We start from the raw sequence: 19,439 nt of genomic DNA on the forward strand, positions 1-19,439 counted from the left end.
TAGTCTAAAACCAAGAAAGTAAGAAAAAAGAAATATCAACCTACCCCAGTGCCAGTACAAGTGGAATACTGACTAATAGGCTGTACTAAACTACCTGAGGATAAAGTCAGCTGATGAGCTATTGCTAGAAATACAAAACAAGACTGTTACAGGTAGTCATTACTGGAGTGAAATGCTAGTGCTTAATTTATAAAATAATTTGAGTTGGTTTCATACTGTTGTTGATATCATGCTGTGTAAACAACATGAGATTGAAGGGGGAAATAGGTCAGTTATCAGAAATAACATTTACATATTAATAATGATTTTAAATAATGTGATTCAAAAAAATAAACATTTTGATACCAGTTGTATCTCAAGCTCTGCAAAGTGATGCATTTATTATAATTTGATAGAGAAAAATGTAAAATATTCAGTATGATAATGCATTAAATGCACATTTCATAAATAATGATTTCATTGAAATTCCTCATTAATGTTTTTTGGATTAAATGAATGTAAGAACACTGTATAATTAATCATAAAGTAGATTTAATACATACACAACTTTCCTTTCTTCTATAAAGCAGTACATCATTCCTATTATCCTGTAGTTATACTTTAAAATAGAAAGTTCAACCTACCTGATGAGGCAACCTGAGTAAGCACTGTTTGCTGAGGTTGAGCCAAGTGACTGGTTATTTGATGACGAAAGTTAGAAGCGCTGATAATTTCTGGTTCTTTGTGCTCTACAGCTTTGGATTCATTCAGCTTCTTCTCCCATGTCTGTAAACCACATTATTATTCTAATGGTAAAGCGATCTTTATTACCATGCTCAATATATTTAGTTATTATGAATACATTAAACAAGTACATTTTACATAGTACAAATTCCAATATCTGTGTGGCATTCAAGGGCATTTACATCCAAAAGATAAATAAATGCTTATGCACAATGCAGATTCAGAATGTTAAGCAAATAATTAAAAATATACAACAAAAACAAGCAAACATTAGTGAACAAATGAACAGTGCAATGGGTGAACATGAAACCTAACCCTATTTTGAAAACTAGGCCAGTCCCAGTTTATTCAACTGGAACTGCAAGGTGGGCAGCAATCCTAGCACTGCTTTAGTTATGATAGTCCACAAGTATAGTCTGGTATAGGCCTAATTTATGAGCCAAGATATAGCAAGGTAATCTCCAAGAGTCTTATGGAGTACCCCATCTCTTCAATGAGTATTATAAACCTGTATGGCCATAGGGTGCAAATACATGCTTAAATATACATGTAATACTTGCTACAGTGCAGAGTTCAGAAAAAGAGAAATGACCACTGGATAAAAAAATAAATAAAAAGGAAATATTTACTTTTTTTAGAGTCAAAATGATGCATGGAAAATGGCAACAGATGTCAAGAAGTAGACAGATGAGGGGGAGATGACCAATGAAGCAGGTATTGTGCTATAAATATGCAAGCCATGTTCCACCACCTGCCAGCATGTACAACCTCTTCTAATGAATGACAGAATTAGGCAGCCAGGAAAAAGGTGAAAGGTGGGAGAAAACTTAGAAAAGGCAAGAAGTATCCTTGAATAAGGTCATACAATTATGTTGAATAAGTTGGCAGACCCATCTGGTAAGGGTAATAGGGAAAGATCATGGGTAGAAAAATATTCTAGGATATAAAAATACAGGAATAAGATAATGGATAACATACAGATAGGGAGGGAGATAGTACTTCTCCAGCTTCACAAGCCATCCCAAAGGGATATATCTGTGAGAGGCTTGTTGGGATGGAGTTAAAAAGAGTCATTTGTCTATATAATAACGGAACCACAAAAACTTTATGTGTGGTTGGGCTGGCATTTTTTGCATAAATCAACATAGCTATCATAAAAAGTAAAATTTAATAGAATGTAAAAATGAATTGAATTTAAACTAAACAATATGCCAAAATTCTGATAAAAGACTCGTACAGAATAAAAAAGGCCAAAGTTTGTAAAAACTTAAAAATACATTAAGTCGAACAGTGTCATTATCACTAATAATACTGTCAACAGGCTCAACTGGAAAGACCAGACTTAAAATGGGAAAAAAAAAGCAGGCAGAAGGGAAATAAACTTCCGATGCCAAATAATGTGGTTGGTTGGTTGGTTGGTTGATTTAGTGGCTAGGATATCTGCACCAAACATCCAATAAAAAGGTAAAAGTAAATTCAGTAAAATTCATAAAAGGAAATTAAGGTAAAACAAAACAAAACAAAAATAAATAAATAGCATAAAACGAATGTTAACATCTGGTCTTCAATGTCAAGAGAAAAACTACAGTAATTCAAGTTGTAGGTAGGTATTCAATGTTTATTGGCACAAAGCTACAAAGCTATCTGTGCCATACAAGATGTACAGTAGAGGTATAGAGCAATTAAGGTAAAAAGTAAAATATGTAAAATTAGGAACTGCCAGGAAGACTGAAGCAAGAAGTACACTTGAAGTTGGCCTTTCCAGTCCTGGGTTCAGTTCAAAATAAAAATAAAAACTAAAATATATAAAATTAAGACATGCCAGGAAGACTGAATCATCAAGTTACCTGAAGTTAGCCTTTCCAGTCCAAGGTTCAAGTCAAAATAAAAATTGAAATGTGAAAAAGAAATTGTGTTAAAACATTAAAATGCGTAAAAGCAATCCATGCTAAAACACTATAGAGTTTGATAAAAAAAACCTCAAATTAAGTTTAAAAGACCAGAGGCTCTTAAAAATGTAAAAAGACGAGTGAGATGGGCAGTATCACCAAAAACATGGGCCAAATTCAAGGGCATATTTGCCTTACAAATATCTTTAAAATGGTGTTGTCATTCTAGGTTGTAATGACAGTAAGATAATAAAATGTGGATGATTGTGATCTGAGTGCCACATAAACCACACATTGGTGCAGCAGTACCAGATAAAAGGAAGTGGTGGGTTAAAAAACTGTGACCAATGCATAGACTTGCCAAAACAACCTCCTCTCTTCGATCCTTACAGAAGCAAGAGGGCCAAAGAGCGAGAAAAGGTTTGATTTCAAAAAGCTTGTTATTGTGTTGCTCATTCCAGATTGCCTGCCATCTGGTGTACAGTCTGGATTTGATAACTGGACCATAGTCCATGTATGGAATGGGTACTGGGATGATAGATCCAGAACACAGATTTTGCTGCTCTGTCAGCCAGCTCATTCCCAAATACCAACATGGCCTGCTATCCCAAAGAATTGGACGGAGACAGATGAGAGAGAAAGATGGGCCAGTTTGTTTTCAATATTGATGAGAAGAGGGTGGAGACTTGCATGGAATGATTCCAGAGCCAATAAACAGCTGAGTGAGTCTGTAAATATTGTACAATTTGTATATTGCATTATTTCAATATGACTTAGGGCAAGAAAGATGGCATACAATTCAGCAGTGAAAACAGAAACTGTAGGAGGGAGTCTATGTGCCACAATCAAACTCTCACAAACCATGGCAGAGCCCACTGAGTCACCCGAATTGGAACCATCTGTATATACAGGAATGGATGGATCACATGAAAGATGTTTAGCACAAAAAGAGCAATATTTCCAATCTGGTGTATCTGCTTTCCTCACATGAATCAAAGACAGGCTACAATTGGGGACAGTAATTTGCCATGGTGAAATAGGCTGATGTGAAAAATTGTGCCTGGATACAGAGATTAAAAGGAACAATGGCAGATTTTCTGTTATTAAAAAGTGTGGTCCATTGTGGTTGGAAAATACAATTCCAGGTAGGATGCTGTGCTAAGGATCAAAGTTTGGAAGCATACATAAGAGACAGTTGCAAATGGCAAATATATAGAAGGGGTTCGTGAGATTCCACATACAGACTTTGCACGGAAGAAGTACAAAAAGCTCCAATTCAAAACCGAAGCCCCTGGTGATGGACAGGATCCAACATTTTCAGTGCTGAGGGTCTGGAAGAACAATAAACCACAGACCCATAGTCAAGTTTGGATTGGACAAGAGCACGATAAATTTTGAGCATGGAGTATTGACCTGCTGCCCGAAAAGTAGGAGAGAGGACACAGAGAATGTTTGAAGCTTTTAGACATTTGATACAAAGTTGCTTGATATGTGATATAAAATTTAATTTACAATCAAATATAAGACCTAAGAACTTTGCCTCAGGGACAACAGGAAGTACAACATCATCAAAACGGAGGCCTGGATCTGGGTGGATTCCCCATTTGCGGCAGAAATATATACAAACAGTTTTAGAGAATGAAAGTTTAAACCATTTGTCATGGTCCACTTCAGTATCTGATTGATTGCAGTTTGTGGCTGCTGCTCAATAAACCTCATGTTTGATGACTGAAATGAGATGTGAAAGTCATCAACAAAAAGACTTTGCATTTGTAAGGGGTAGCTGTTCACTGATGGCATTAATCTTTATAATGAAAGTGTGACACTCAGAATACAGCCCAGAAGGACTTCAAGTTCCTGTGGGAAAAAATGAAAAAGTGTTGAGCCCATAAGGACTTGGAATCAGCACTTCATTAAGAATTGCTTGATGGAAAGTGGTAAGTTGCCATACAATCCATATGAGTGAAGGTCTTGTAAGATGCCATATCTCCATGTTGTAACGTAAGCTTTTTCTAAATCGAAAAAACAGTAAGAAGATGTTGCTGCCTTAAAAAGGCTTCTCTGATTGATGTTTCATGGAAACTTAAGTGACCTATCATAGAGTATTGTCTTCGGAAAAAGGTGGCGTAACATCTTATAATATATATTATCAGGTCCGACTGATGCATTGCCAGACTGATGAATTGTAAGTTTTTGAGTTCCATCAGTGTGAGAAGGCGATTGTCGTCATAGGAATGGTCAATTGAAAAGGAAAGAGGCAGATGCTCTGCCTGTGTTTTAATTGCTAAAAAGGAAGGGGATAAATTCGAAGAGCTAGATACACAAGAGAAAAAGCCCCAAGAGTATTGGCAATGCTCTGTGCATCTGCAACTTCGTGGCCATCATATATTAAGATAGAGAGGGGGGCAGAAGTTTATCTTCCACTCACCCTCCAGATCTTATCCCATATAACTTTTGTGCTAGTGGTTGAAGAAATGCTGGAGGTGTATTTAATCCAGGACTCCTTCTGGTTTTGATGTCTAACTTGCTGAGCGTGTGCATGGGCTTGCAGAAATGCAATGCAGTTTGAGAACGTGGGATATCTTCGAAATTTATCCCAAGCACTTTTCTGAATTTTTGTGTTATACAACAGGCAGAATTCCACCAATACAAGGATGACGTGAGGAACATGTCAAGGTTTTAGGGATGCATCAAGTAGCAGCTTGTATAATACTGTTGGTTACTGCTGCTATAAAATCATCTATGGATGATTTACATAATATGACAGGATCTAGTTCCAAGAGAGTAGTGAAAGAAGACCAGTTGGCCTGGACCAACTTCCACCTGGGTACATGGGTCGGGTGGTACTCATCACGGCCAATTTCTCATAAAATGATGGGAAAATGATCACTACCTCATGCATTGATGTCAACCTCCCAGGAAAAGTGAGTGAGTAGCAAAGGGGAACAGACAGAAAGATCTATAGTTGTAAATGACTGACTAGGTGCATGAAATATGTGGAAGAACCAGTATTGAATAGAGACAGGTTGTGGTTCAGGAGCATATGCTCTATGGCGTGCCGTGTCATATCAATACGGGAGCCATCCCAGAGGGGATTTTGCCCTTTGAAATCTCCCAAGATTAAAAAAGGGGATTGGCAATTGCTCAGTGAGAGTATCGAGGTCTGATTGATTATAATGCGTTTCAGGTGTAAGGTATAGAGAGAAAATAGTGATGGTACAACCCAAGGAGACATGGATGGCTTCAGCCTCCAAGGGTGTGGTCAATGACAGGGATTGGGTGGGCACATGCTGATCAACCAGCAATGCAACTCCCCAATGTTCCCATTCTACAAGTAGCCTGTCATTCTGGTGTAATGAATAGTGTCGGATAGTAACTGTATTCGTAGGCTGTAGAAATGTTTCCTGCAAAGAAAGACATATGGGATGATAAAAGTCAATCAGATCTTTGATGTCAGCCACATTTGATTGGAAACCTCGACAGTTCCATTGGGTTAGTGTGGCCATGTGTAATTATTTCAGAGGAAAAGACGGTAAAGAGTCCTTCTGCTTATGACCATGTTTTTTTCTTTATTGGATGTGGGTCTATCGCCCCTCTATGGATCCTGCTCTATCTCAAATGATTAGGTCTGAATTTATCAGTAGACATACTAATGATTGAGAGCATGGATGAGTGGTTTGTTTAATTTTTGGGGTATCAAGAGAGGGAGACCCCATGGAAACCTCTTGACTTTAAGAAGGTGAAATTCGGCAATGATTAAAAAATGTGGTCAGGACAGAGATGGAAGGAGACACTGATTCGTGAACTGTGTTGATTTTGGGAAGTGTTTCATTAAGATTTCCTGGTGAAGATTGTGTAGGGAATAGGATAAGGTCTATTTGGACTCCTACTGTAGTTGTAGAATGGGTTACAGCAGCATAAGTTCTGAACAGAATAGGTAATAATAATTTTTGAGCCTCTGTGTAAGTGAGATTGTTAACTGTCTTGAGACATTGTACATCTTTTTCTTCTACCCATTTAGGATAAGAGGTAAAATAAGAAGGATGCATACCATTACGGTTTATATAATGTGGTTCAAGTTAGCATTCGGCGGCATTATGGTCTTTACCACCACAATGGGCACAGGTCAAGGAACCACGGCAAGATTGTTTTAAATGACCAAATCAATTACGATGGAAACATCGTACAGGATTTGGAATATAAGGTTGCACCTTACAATTCAGATATCTTGCTTTTATTGTGGTGGGAGGATGTGGTACTGCAAATGTTAGTATTAGAACATTTGTTGGTTCCAGAATTCCATCTTTTCAAGTGAAGATTTGGTGTACTGCTGTGACACCTTGGCTGGAGAGACCTGCAGAGATCTCTGATTTGGGACAGTACTTAAATCTCTTTCAACTATGACTCCTCTGGAAGTATTCAAAGTGGAATGAGGAGCAACCTCAATGGGTATGTCCCCCAAGGCAAATTCAAGTTGTAAAGGACTTTCTATAGCGTAACTGTAATAATTATAACTCGCCAAGAAGACTAACACGTAAGTACAAAAACCATCGTCAGTCACGTGAAGTTGGCCTTTCTAGTCGTGGTTTTGATTTACTTAATGTTATGGTCAGTTTCTAATTTCAAAATGAACTAGATGAACTGTAATTTTTAAAAGGGAGCCACTTTAAAAAGGTGTAAAGTATAAATTAAAAAACTTAAAAGGCATTAAAAGATTAATGCCCATTAAAAAACTAAAAACTTTATCATGATGGACAGTGTCACCGTCAACAATAACACTCTCTAATGTTATGGGCAAACCTTGGGACAGAACATGGTTAAAATAGTGGCATCGTTGAGAGTCGTGACGATGGCAAGAAAGTAAAATGTAGCTTACAGTGATTTGAATGTTACACAAACTACACACTGGTGCATCAGTTCCAGATAATAGAAACCGATGAGTTAAAAAACTGTGACCAATGCATGGTCTAGTTAGAACAACTTCCTCCTTCTGCACCTTACAGAAGCTAGACGGCTAATGTCCAATAAAAAAAGTCCAATTTGAAAAAGCTTGTTGTCGCGTTGCTCACTTCAAGTTGACTGCCAGCTGGCACGGAGCCGAGCCTTGAATACAGGACCATAGTCCAAGTATGGAATAAGCATAGTGGTGATAGTGCCATAGCAGATAAATTTAACTGCCGTGTCTGCAAGCTCGTTCCGGAGAATACCAACGTGGCTTGGTATCCACAAAAACTGGATAGAAGTAGCTGTTAATGAGAAATGGGCCAGTTGGTTTTGAATATCAGTGAGAACAGAGTGTGAACCACCATGAAGCAATTCCAGGGCCAATAGAGAACTAAGCGAGTCAGTATAAATCATGCAGTTTGAGTACTAGTAAGCTTCTATGTGATCCAGGGCAAGAGAAATAGCATACAGTTTGGCAGTGAATACAGAAGCTGTAGAGGGGATTCTGCATGCAACCACTAAACCACAACAAACCATGGCAGAAACCACACAGTCACCTGACTTAGAACCATCTGTATAACGAGAAATGGAAGGATGGTTCAAAAGATGTTCAGCAAATAGCAGACAGTATTTCCAATCAGGAGTGTCTACTCTTCTCAGATGACTTAAATTGGGGACTGTAAAAAGCCATGGTGGGATGGGCTGACCAGTGGATACAGCAATGTTATCCAAGGACAGTTCCAATTCATCTAACTGTGCCTGGATACAAAGGCCACAAGGAGACAATGGCAGACCATCTGGTCTGAAAAAGCATGGCCCATTGAGGAAGAAAAACACAACCCCAGGTAAAATGCTTTGGTAAGGGATGAAGTTTCAAAGCATATAGTAAAGACAGTTGCAAACGACGGAGGTGCAAAAAAGGTTCTTGAGACTCTATGTATGAGCTCTGAACTGGGAAAGTGCAGTAAGCCCCAGTGCAGAGCCAAAGTCCTTGATGATGAATAGGGTCTAGCATCATTAAAGCCAATGGTCTGGCAGAGCCATAGACTAGTGATCCAGAGTCTAGTTTCTATTGAATGAGAACACGAATTATCTTTAGCATATATCATTGATCTGCTCCCCAAAGGCTGGTAAAGAGGACATGAAGGATGTTTAGTTCTCTTGTACATTTGACCCATAGCTGCTTGATGCATTGTATAAAAATTAGCTTACGGTCAAAGGTAAGCCCCAAGAACTTAGTCTCAGAGACCACAGGAAGCACAACTTCTCTGATACCGAGTTCAGGATCAGGGTGAATACAGTTTTAGAGAGAGAAAAAGTAAAACCGTTTGCTGTGGTCCACTTCAGTAAACAATTGTGGGCATTCTATAGCTGCCGCTCAATATACCTCATGTTCGGTGACTCACACGAGATATAATAGTCCATTTGAAACAGTGAGAGGGAGTTGTTCAGTGATGGCATTAATTTTTATAGTGAAAAGTGTGACACTCAGAACACAGTCATGAGAGACTCCAAGTTCCTGTAGTAAAAAATGGGAACGTGTCGAACCCACAAGAACTCGGATTCTCCTGTCCATTAAAAAATTTTAATAAAAAATGGGCAAATGGCTTCATAACCCATATATATGGAGGTCTCACAAAATGCCATACCTCCATGTTGTATTATAAGCCTTCTCAATGTCAAAGAATATTGATACAAGATGTTGTCATTTGAGAAAGGCTTCTCTGATTGATGTTTCAAGTCAAATCAGGTGGTCCATGGTGGAGCACTGTCATCGGAACCCACACTCGGTGGGCGAGAGGAGGTTGTTTCATTCAAGGAACCAAACAAGACAATCATTAAGCATCCTCTCTAAGGTCTCACAGAGACAGCTCATCAAAGGAATTGGATGGTAGTTTGAAGGAATCTTTGGATCCTTCCCAGGCTTAGAGAAAGGTAGGACAATAGCCTGGCACCAGGCATCAGGAAAAACATTATCCTGCCAGATTCCGTTAAAAAACAACCAGAAGGATAGCAAGAGAAGCAGGAGATAGATGGTGCAACATCTCATAGTGTATATCATAAGGTCCAACTAATGTACTGCCAGACTGACAAAGTGCCAGTTTAAGTTCCACCAGTTTAAAGGAATGATTATAGTCATGGAGACAATCAGCTTGAAAGTAAAGAGGTGATTGCTCTGCCTGAGTCTTGATGGCTAAGAAGGTGGAATAAGAGGCAGAAGTGCCAGATACCCAGCAAAAGCTTTCACCTAGAGTATAAGCAATGCTCTAGGTATCAATTACTTCCTGGCCATCAGAGAGCAATATCGAGAGGGGTACAGAGTGATATTGCCCCCTGACCATTCAACTCTTATCCCAAATGACTATGGAACTGGTGGTAGAGGATATGCTGGTTGTGAACTTAATCCAAGATTTCTTCTGGCTTTGATGTCTTACCCATTGAGCATGTGCACAAGTCCACTGGAAAGCGAAGCAGTTAGAGAGTGTGGGATATCTAAGGAAAGTATCCAAGGCTCATTTTTGAGCCTTCCATGCCATGTGGCAGGCAGGATTCCACCATGGACAAGGATATAGTGGAAAACATGTCAAGGTTTTAGAAATACATTGAGCAGCTGTTTGTATATTACAGTCAGTTACTGCTGCCACACAGTAGTCTATTAATAGCTTACAGACAATGACAGGATCAAGTTCTGTGAGAGCAGTGAAAGAGGGCCAATTTGCCTGATACAGATTCCACCAGGACACATGGGTTGGGTGGCATCGACCACTGCCAGTCTCTCTCAAGATTATAGGAAAATGATCACTGCCTCATAGATTATTATAAACCCTCCATGAAAAATAGGAACGTAATGAAGGGGAGCAAATTGAGAGATCAATAGCAGTAAAGAACTGACCAGGTGCATGGAAATAAGTAAATCAGAGAGCATATGCTCTACAGAGCAACCCCTCCTATTAATATCAGCACTTCCCCAGAGGGGATGATGTCCATTAAAGTCCCCCAGGATGAAAAAGGGAGACAGCAACTGTTCAATGAGAGCATCAAGATCTGATTGATCATGTCTCTCCAAGTGACAGGTAGAGAGAACAAACAGTGATGGTATGACCCAAGGAAACATGGATGGCTATGGTCTCCAAGGATGTGTCGAATGGCAAAGACAGACTGGATACATGCTGATGATCCAACAGAGCCCCCCCTCCATGCACTCATCCATAACACAGCCTGTTATTTCTGTATAAAGAAAACTGCCGAAAGGTGACTGTATCGGCAGGTTTCAGAAATGTTTCCTGTAAGGAGAAACAAACAGGATGGTAGAAAGCAATCAGTGTTTTGATGCCATTCATATTAGAACATAAACCTTGACAGTTCCATTGTATCAGGGTTGCCATTTTTATTTACGGGTAGGTGAATTGGGTGGAGAACCCTTCTGTTTACGACCATGCCTTTTTCCCTTACTTTCCTTATTTGAAAGAGGTCTATTCACCTCCATGGATCCTGCCCTGGGTCGATTGGGCAGGTCTTTGCTGTTAGGAGGGGATTCCAGAGACTGAGGATGTGAATGAATGATTGTTTTGCATCTTGGGTGAGAGTGGAAGATGGATCTGAGGAAATGCCTGTACCTGGAACCAAAGGATGTAGGTCTTGGGGTTTGGTGGAATGTATATTAGGGACAAAGATAGGTGTCAAAGTTGATTCATCAACTTTTGTAACCATGGAGATCAAAAGACTTTTCATTTGTTTGGAGATAAATTATTTAGGAGGCACAGAGAGATCTATCTGCACTCCCACAGTAACTACGGAATGAAGGGCAGCAGCAAACATCTGAGATGAGGTGGTGGACAGCAATTTACTTGCCTCAGGATAGATAATGTTATGAATCGTTTTCAAACACTGCACCTCTTTTTCTTCCAACCATTTAAGGCATGAACGAAAGTAGGACGGGTGAGAGCCATTGCAATTGATGGAATGAGGGTCTGTTTTACACTCATAGGCATCATGGTCCTTGCCACTGCCATGAGCAATGTCAAGGCATCACGACATGATGTCCTCGAGTGACCGAACCATTTACACTGGAAACATCAGAGAGGGTTTGAAATGTATGGCTGTACTCTTCAATTAAGATAACCTGCCTTGATGGTGGCAGGCAGAGTGATGTAAATGTTAGAACAAGGACATTGGTCGGCACCATTATTCCATCTATGCGAGTGGAGATGTGCCTCACTGGGTGGAGAAACCAGTTAGGATCTCGGACTCTGAGATGTTCTTCAAATCCCTCTCAACAATAACTCCTAATGATGAATTCAAAGTAGCATGAGGTGTAACCTCTACAGGTATATCCCCAATTGCCTTTGAATGCAACAGAAGTTCATTGTGTTGAGATGTGGATGTTTCCACCAATATGTCACCAGATCAAAGCTTTTTTACTGACTTTAAAGAGTCAGCAAGTCCCTCTAGTCCCTTCTGAATAAAAAAAGAAGACATTTGCCCTAAAGATTTGTCTGAAAGTGCAATATAAGAAAATGAGGTTCAACAGGTGGAACAGATGGCAAGGATTGCTGCTCAAAATCTTTAAGATGTGGTCATTTACATAAAAATTGTTTCTCACTATTTGATTAAGATTTTTAATTGGAGTATCCATAATAAAAAAAGGGAAATTTTGGTGCCCACTGACCCTACCCACCATGAAGCCCTACGAGGGGACGCACTACAATGTCAAACAAGGACACTGCAGCAACGCCAGGGTTTCGGGAGCACTATACCCAAACACCAGCATCAGATATAATGTCCACAACACCTGTTGAGAACATCCAACACTGGTACTTGGTTGACCTTAGCACGATTGGACCAGTCAATTGACCCAAGGAGGCCACCCCAAGGCTGCCCATCTACAAGAATTCAAGGCCAAAGTGGTGTGTTAGGACTGGACCCCTCAACCACCAAGATCTTCTCCTCCCCTTCATGGCAAGCATGTGGGTGGATGTTTAGGTCCCAGAGGAAATAAACTGAAGAACAGAACCTTCCCTGGGAGTTCCCCTCACCATGTACTGGAATCCACACTGAGGGAGTCAAATAATGTGAACACTATGGTTAAAAATATCAGTAGTGAGCATGTCATACTATGATTCACCATAGCCCTAAATGAACATGGTAATTTAATATTTTCACAACATTAATGATACCTTGTCATGGACTGAAGTCAAATGACAGCATTTTGCTCCATTACATAACCTAAAGGAACAACTATGAAATGTTTAGCTCCAAGAATAAAGAAAGTTCTCAAGTATTAACTCAATTGGATAGAATACATCAAGAGAATTGTTCGAGTCTTAGAACATACTTTTAATATGCATTCATTGCTGTAAGTATCACAGAGATAAATGCTGATGAGAGAAAACAAAGTTGCCATCAGGTAAGTAGAATGACACTGCAAAATAAAAAGTAATATAGCACTAAACAGAGAAAGGCAATTACATAGAGCAACTAGAAACTGAAAAGTACAGGAGGAGATGCATCTGAACATATTCAGTGTTGAGTAAAGAATGAACACAACATCATGAGCTAGTACTCGTACAGATTGCTACACATGGAGGTTGTGTGGTCCTCCTATTGGTGAAGGGCTACAACATTGTGATAATTATGTCATAAACTTATGCAACACGTGTCACCTTGCATTTACTATAATTAAAGATCATTTTACAAGTATCTGTCCTTCTAAACAACTGATTCACGTCATTCCATACTATATCAACATCTTCAACACAGCCAGAAATGCACAAGAGTTTAATGTTATCTATATACTTTACCATTTTCCTAATTATGTTCCTGTCAATATCATTAATATTTATAACGAAAAAGCAAATTCCTAAGCACTGACACCTGTGGCACTTTATTGGAGTCTATTTATTCCAGTCTTTTCCTTTCTGCAAACCAATCATCTTTTTATAAATACACACACACAGTCCATATCCCTTCCATCATACAGAAGACAAGCAATATCCTTGAATAAAATATAACAGATTAATAAAGTAATATTTCATTTTTAATAAATCCATGTTGTTTTCCTTTATTATAAAGAATACAGAACAAAGAAATGAAGTAGAACTATGTGGTATATCCAGATGAACTTAACATTACAGTTGTATTAAATAGGTAAGCAACATAATAAGAGATTCAATCAAAACTTATGAATTATATTACTGATGGAATGAACATACATGAACTAACAAAACTGGCCACAAACCTTTAAAAAAGTTCAGTCTTTATTAAAACACTAAACATAAGCAAACTATGTATTTGCTTGAATATTAATACAATATGTTCTAATGTATCAGGTTGTCCTCTAAAGAATACATGCAAATAAATAACCAACTAACTTTACAAACACACAAAGATTCATTAATAATTTTACAGTCTAGCTTGTTACTTTGACAAATTTTTTTTCAACAGTTTTATATCTTCTTTAATTAAAACTCTATATTTACAATCAATATTACTCTGAATGTCAACTTTCAGTTACTAATATAAGAATAATAATAAGAGACAATTCAAGAGGATATATAACAGAAAGAAACTTACTTGTTTAAGTTCTACAAGTACTTGTTCATCTACACCTTCATCTAGAAAGGCTTCCCTAACATTACTGATGACATCTTCTATCACACTTCTGTACAACTTTGGCTAAATATATATAAAAGAACTATTCACCTATAAAAAATTGGTTTTGTTATAAAATATACATTCTACAAGAAAACAAACTTGCAAAGCAAATCCAACTTATAATTACATGGATGGACTGAACCATGTTAGAAATATCACAGAAAAATGTTGATGGATCAACATTATCAAAAACATTTTAGTCTTAAACACTTCGGTCAGAACCCCTCTTTTTTTTTCAAGAGAAGAGAAACTGAGGAGAAAATGTTAAGGATCTTAATCTCTCCTCATACGAAATCTTTTCAACAATTCATCGTCTTTCCTGAGGTAAGGATCCCAATACTAAACATAATATTCTAAATGTGGCCTAACCAATAACCTGAACAATGAATTTCATAACATTTTTTTACTTGTATTCAATATTTCTGTAGATACAACAAAAATTCTATTTGTCCTACCACTAGCAACAGCACACTGTTTAGATGGCTTAAAAGACTGATCAACCCTTAAATCAAGATCATTTTTTTCATGTAACTCTTAAGTTTATTCCCATCCAAATTATAATTCAAATTATGATAACCCATATGTAATATCTTGTATTTATCATAATTAAATCCCATTTGCCAGTTCCTTGCCCAACTCACTAAATTATCTAAATCTTTTTATAAAGCTGTTACATCCTCTTCACAGCCAATAACACCCAAAACCTTTATATCATCAGCAACTTTTAGTTTATTAACCATTCCTTCCTCTATGTCATGAATATAAATTAAAAAGGAGCAACAGTCCTAAGACTGAACCCTAAGGTACACCACTCGTTTCTTTACAAGCCTTTCATGTGTCACTTTGTCAAATGCTTTCTAAAAATCCAGATACACCAAACCTATATCCTTACTTTCATCTACACAAGATTTTCCCTTAGTGAAACCATGTTAACTTTCCAATAAAGCTGAAGAAGTAGAATTTAATAACCTAGCCATTTCATAATGATGAGATACAAACCTTCCTTTATTATCCCTCAAGGATATTATCCCCATCCTAACAATTTGTTTACCACTAATATGCTTTAAAAAAATCATTACTGTTAAATTATACATTTTCAATACATCCGTTTAGCTGTCCTAATTTCCTGTTTGACCAAATTACTTGGCTTTCAACAAGCTTTCTAAATCTCCTAGAGATAGGTTTAAAATTAGCTTTCAGAAAAGAATGGTAATAGAAGTCTACAAGATGTGGGGATAATAGAACAAAGGTTACCAATTTCTTTGTGCCATATAATTAGATAATATGATTACAGGATACAAATTTAAAATTTGAAAAAAACAGAACTGGCTCCAGTTAAGATTGTTTCATTCTTCCAACAGAGTAATTGGTTTATGGAAAGAATTGACATTCACAGTATTGGATAACATCATTTAGTGATTTCCTGATAAATAAGGGGTGGATTTAAATTCTTACTTTCCTCAAAGATGTGCAAGGATAGCTTTGAAAGACAAAGTGGTCCCTTAATGTTCATATACAATGTTAAATTTACTCCATCTCATTTTTTTATAGTTCGATAAAAGTTAATTTCAGGTTTATAACTTAACAACCTGTTAGTTTACTGGGATATTTTCACAAGCCAAAAACAATTACAAATTTTCATGAATATTTTCAACAGTAAAAAAAAAAGAAGCAAGTCTAATTTCAACCCAATCCTTGGACAGGAATAATTATAAACAGTGAAGAAAATGTTTTATTCTGTTTTCCCCTAAAACAATACACACAATATATGAAATATAAAACATTCAACACAAGTCACTATCTAAATGTATTTGTTTTCAATATATGAATCAATTTTTACACTGTTGTGACCAGTAAAATAATAATTTCATTCTTAGAAAACGAGTTTTCCTTTAACTATAAGGTATGCAAGCTAAACAAAAGTGAAGGATGAAGCACTAACTCTAATCATGAAGTATAAACCTTATGCTGTTCTGTCAAACTGCACACTCCCAGTTTGTTTGTTTTTTCTTTTTATGCTCCCTTAATTTTTACCACGTACAAAATATATAACAGTACATAAAATATGAACTACAAAAATTAAGGTAACATTTTGCAAAGAAAAACATTCAACTCAAAAGTTTACCAAACTTTCTAAATTCCAAATATTAGCATTATTGGAATTTAAAAATTCTTTAAACATGTAAAGTTGTTTTTATATTATTTATAATAACGTATATTAAGCTGTAGTTAAATTTTTTACTGTTAAGTGTAAAATAGCATACGCGATCCATGAGATCAAATCCCGAATTTTTTTTGTCGTAATTCTCAACTCACGCTCACCGGAGAGCCATGAAGGATATTTCCTATTAATAATATATTATATTAAGCAGTTATTCGTGAAATAAAGACGGTTTCAATACACTGATATAGCCTACTACTTACAAATGAACTTAGGGTAAATAAAACATTTTAATAAATGATTTAAAACATGTGAGGAAACAGAATTTTACTTTTGTTTTTTTAATAATCCGTTTTCAAAGTTAGATGACCCATACACGCTCCAATAGTTTTATTTCCATTTTATAAGTCTGTTACTATTATGTTTATACACTGTAAGCAGTCATAAAATTAACTGTAAAAAACTGCATATAATTTATATTCTGTATGCAATGCACCGATTACCATTACTGGCAGTTTAATGCGATACTGCCCTATATAAAATAAATTACGTTTCACACTTCCAGTTGCATAACAGGTATATAAATTATCAGAACATATTAAACGAGCCAACGAAATACTTGTAAGATACCCGCAAAATTTAATTTTCCCATATTGCAATGCAACTACTGAAACTCGTGGCAAGCTACTTCCTCAGTTACATTTGGAATATCATTTTAGATTTAATTATACAAAAATGATACTAATTTTTGTTGTTTTGGGCAACTTACCACAGTTGATGCTGCCATTTAACTAAATTTTCAAAACACTTTACACAAACACTCTAAGACTTCCGAGAAGCCGAAGTTTATTCCCACGAACCTCCTTTATATAGACGGCGACCATTCCACTTGCTTGTAGTTCCCTCTGTAACGTAAACACCTACTGCCAAGCCATCTAACGACTAGTACCTACGTGATTATTATGTTTCTGTAATAATAATAAAATACATAAAACGAACTTTATCAAAATAACGTTTAACCACATTTTAAAGGTGCTACCACTTGCACAGTAACAAGATTATGACTTATAGAACAGGGTTGTTAGTATTAACGTAATTACAACAGAAGCAACTTGAGTATATGTGTTGTCTTTTAACATTTATAACAGGCCTTACAAATGAATAAGAGCACGGAGGGGTCTGGAGGGAGCAATTGCCACAGCACCAAGCAAAGGGACGTTATCTGGAGCTAGTAACAGATATTTTTTAAATATTATAATTCACAAATTTTGTTTCAGATATCCATTTTCTATTTCTATCCTTTTATTATTGTTTTTACTTTTTAAAACAATTCTTGCAATATTAAATATAATTTCTCCTTTGTACTTTTCTCTCTCGGGTTTGGGTATAATATGTATGTATCCTGAAGGGTCAGGTGCTCTTTGACCTTTTCCTCCTTCCTTTACTTATGTAGTAATGCAGCATTTGTTACTGGTTTTTGGGTCAGAGTGGACTGAATTGCTCCGACCCTTTTCAGGGCAATGTTCATGAACTGGTATGCATATATAGATATTCTTGTGCCCTATCAGTAACATGTCTAGTTTGATGATGGCTTTTTTATATATATAACTCTTTATTTATACTTTTATTGTTATTATTTATTCATTTATTTATTTTTATGTTTAAAATATATGTTGATCGGGGAGAGATATGAGGTACCTATCTAGTTCGCATAGTAATTAATAGCTGGTATGGTTGAATATTTATGTATAAATTGAGATAATGTTGCTCTGGGAACTCTATATGCTGTTGTGAGGAGTGTGTTTTGGATTTTTGTAGTTTGGTTTTAATTGTTTTATCACTAACAGTTATCCATGCTGGAGCTGCCTGGTCGATTTCTGGTGTAACGTATGTTTTGTAAATTTTTAATGTTGTCTGTTAATGCTCCACTATTCTTGCCAGTTAGGCTCCTAGCATAGTTTTTTTGTACTTCTTCTTAAATGTATTTATTATATTAAATTGGCACCTAAATAAATTTTTGCATGGTCATCGATTGTAGGGTTACAACATCAACTGTTGTTTAGTATAAAGTTGAACTTTCTTGAAGACGTAAAACCACTCATTAAAGATGTTTGGAAAGAAATTTAGTGGAGTCCAGAATAGAAAACATAAAGCTAAATAATACCAAGAAGCGAAAATATCAAGTAAAGTAATAACAGTTTTTTTATAGAAAGAGTAGTTCCCCGCTGCAGGAGCGGTAAGCTACAGATTTAGAACGCTAAAATCAGCGGTTCAATTCCTCTCTGTGGACACAGCAGACAGCTCGATAAGGCTTTGCTATAAAAAAAAACACACATATAGAAAAAGTAAGAAAAATAACAATAAAAACGGACAGCTCGATAAGGCTTTGCTATAAAAAAACACACATATAGAAAAATTAAGAAAAATAACAATAAAAACGGAAGTTCAGATCCACCAAAATCAAAGATAATGAAAGAGAAGAATTCGAAATAAACATTGCAAATGCAGAAAACACAGGTTAGAATGCCGATGAATCTGAGGAGAGTGAGAAAGAAATGAAAAATAAGAGATCAAGACGACAATTTAAGTTGAAGTGTGATTTAAAGTGAAAGTACCGAAGCTGATTCTGTATCTCAGGACAGCTGGTATGAGTATTAACACTTTCACTAATAAAACAGAGAACAGCGTTTCGACCTAAGATGACCTAAGAAGGTCGAAACGTTGTTCTCTGCTTTATTAATAAAAGTGTTAATACCCATACGAGCCGTCCTGAGATACAGTTTTACTTCAAGTGGGTCACCTTGTACTGAATAATCTCTTAATGAACCAACGGTGAAATTTGGATCCAACTCCTCCTAAAATGTAAGTTCTATCCTCCACAGAGAAAAATAAATGACGAAGGCTATGAGTCTAAGGTTGAACAAAACTGGTTCATCAAAGACCTACAAAATCGGGAGTATATCTCATGCACCCAGTGGCGTATTTAGGTAGAGGTTAGAAGGGGCTCAGCTCCAAGGTCCATGGTCTTAATAGGAGCCCATTGATAATTTTATTCTATGTAAAATTAG

The 19,439-nt window shown here is 36.7% G+C and overlaps 1 protein-coding gene across 3 annotated transcripts in view; it reads right to left on the bottom strand.

The window, feature by feature from the left end:
- Positions 1 to 17,530, bottom strand: part of LOC143244629 (transcription initiation factor IIA subunit 1-like) — a 46,899-nt gene extending 29,369 nt beyond the window's left edge. Inside the window, exons 1-4 of one of the 3 annotated variants that reach the window (XM_076489655.1) lie at positions 17,232 to 17,530; positions 14,130 to 14,231; positions 624 to 765; positions 45 to 124 (exon numbers count right to left, since the gene is read on the bottom strand). In XM_076489655.1, the coding sequence (XP_076345770.1) occupies positions 45 to 124; positions 624 to 765; positions 14,130 to 14,231; positions 17,232 to 17,255 (348 nt within the window). In that variant the 5' untranslated portion in view covers positions 17,256 to 17,530. Of the gene's footprint in view, positions 1 to 44; positions 125 to 623; positions 766 to 14,129; positions 14,232 to 17,140 lie in introns of all 3 variants that reach the window. The other 2 variants (XM_076489653.1, XM_076489654.1) reach the window with 2 other exon arrangements.
- Between the last annotated feature and the right edge of the window lie 1,909 nt (positions 17,531 to 19,439).

The sequence above is a fragment of the Tachypleus tridentatus genome, chromosome 2 (genome assembly GCF_004210375.1).
Source record: "Tachypleus tridentatus isolate NWPU-2018 chromosome 2, ASM421037v1, whole genome shotgun sequence".
Classification (NCBI taxonomy): Eukaryota; Metazoa; Arthropoda; class Merostomata; order Xiphosura; family Limulidae; genus Tachypleus; species Tachypleus tridentatus.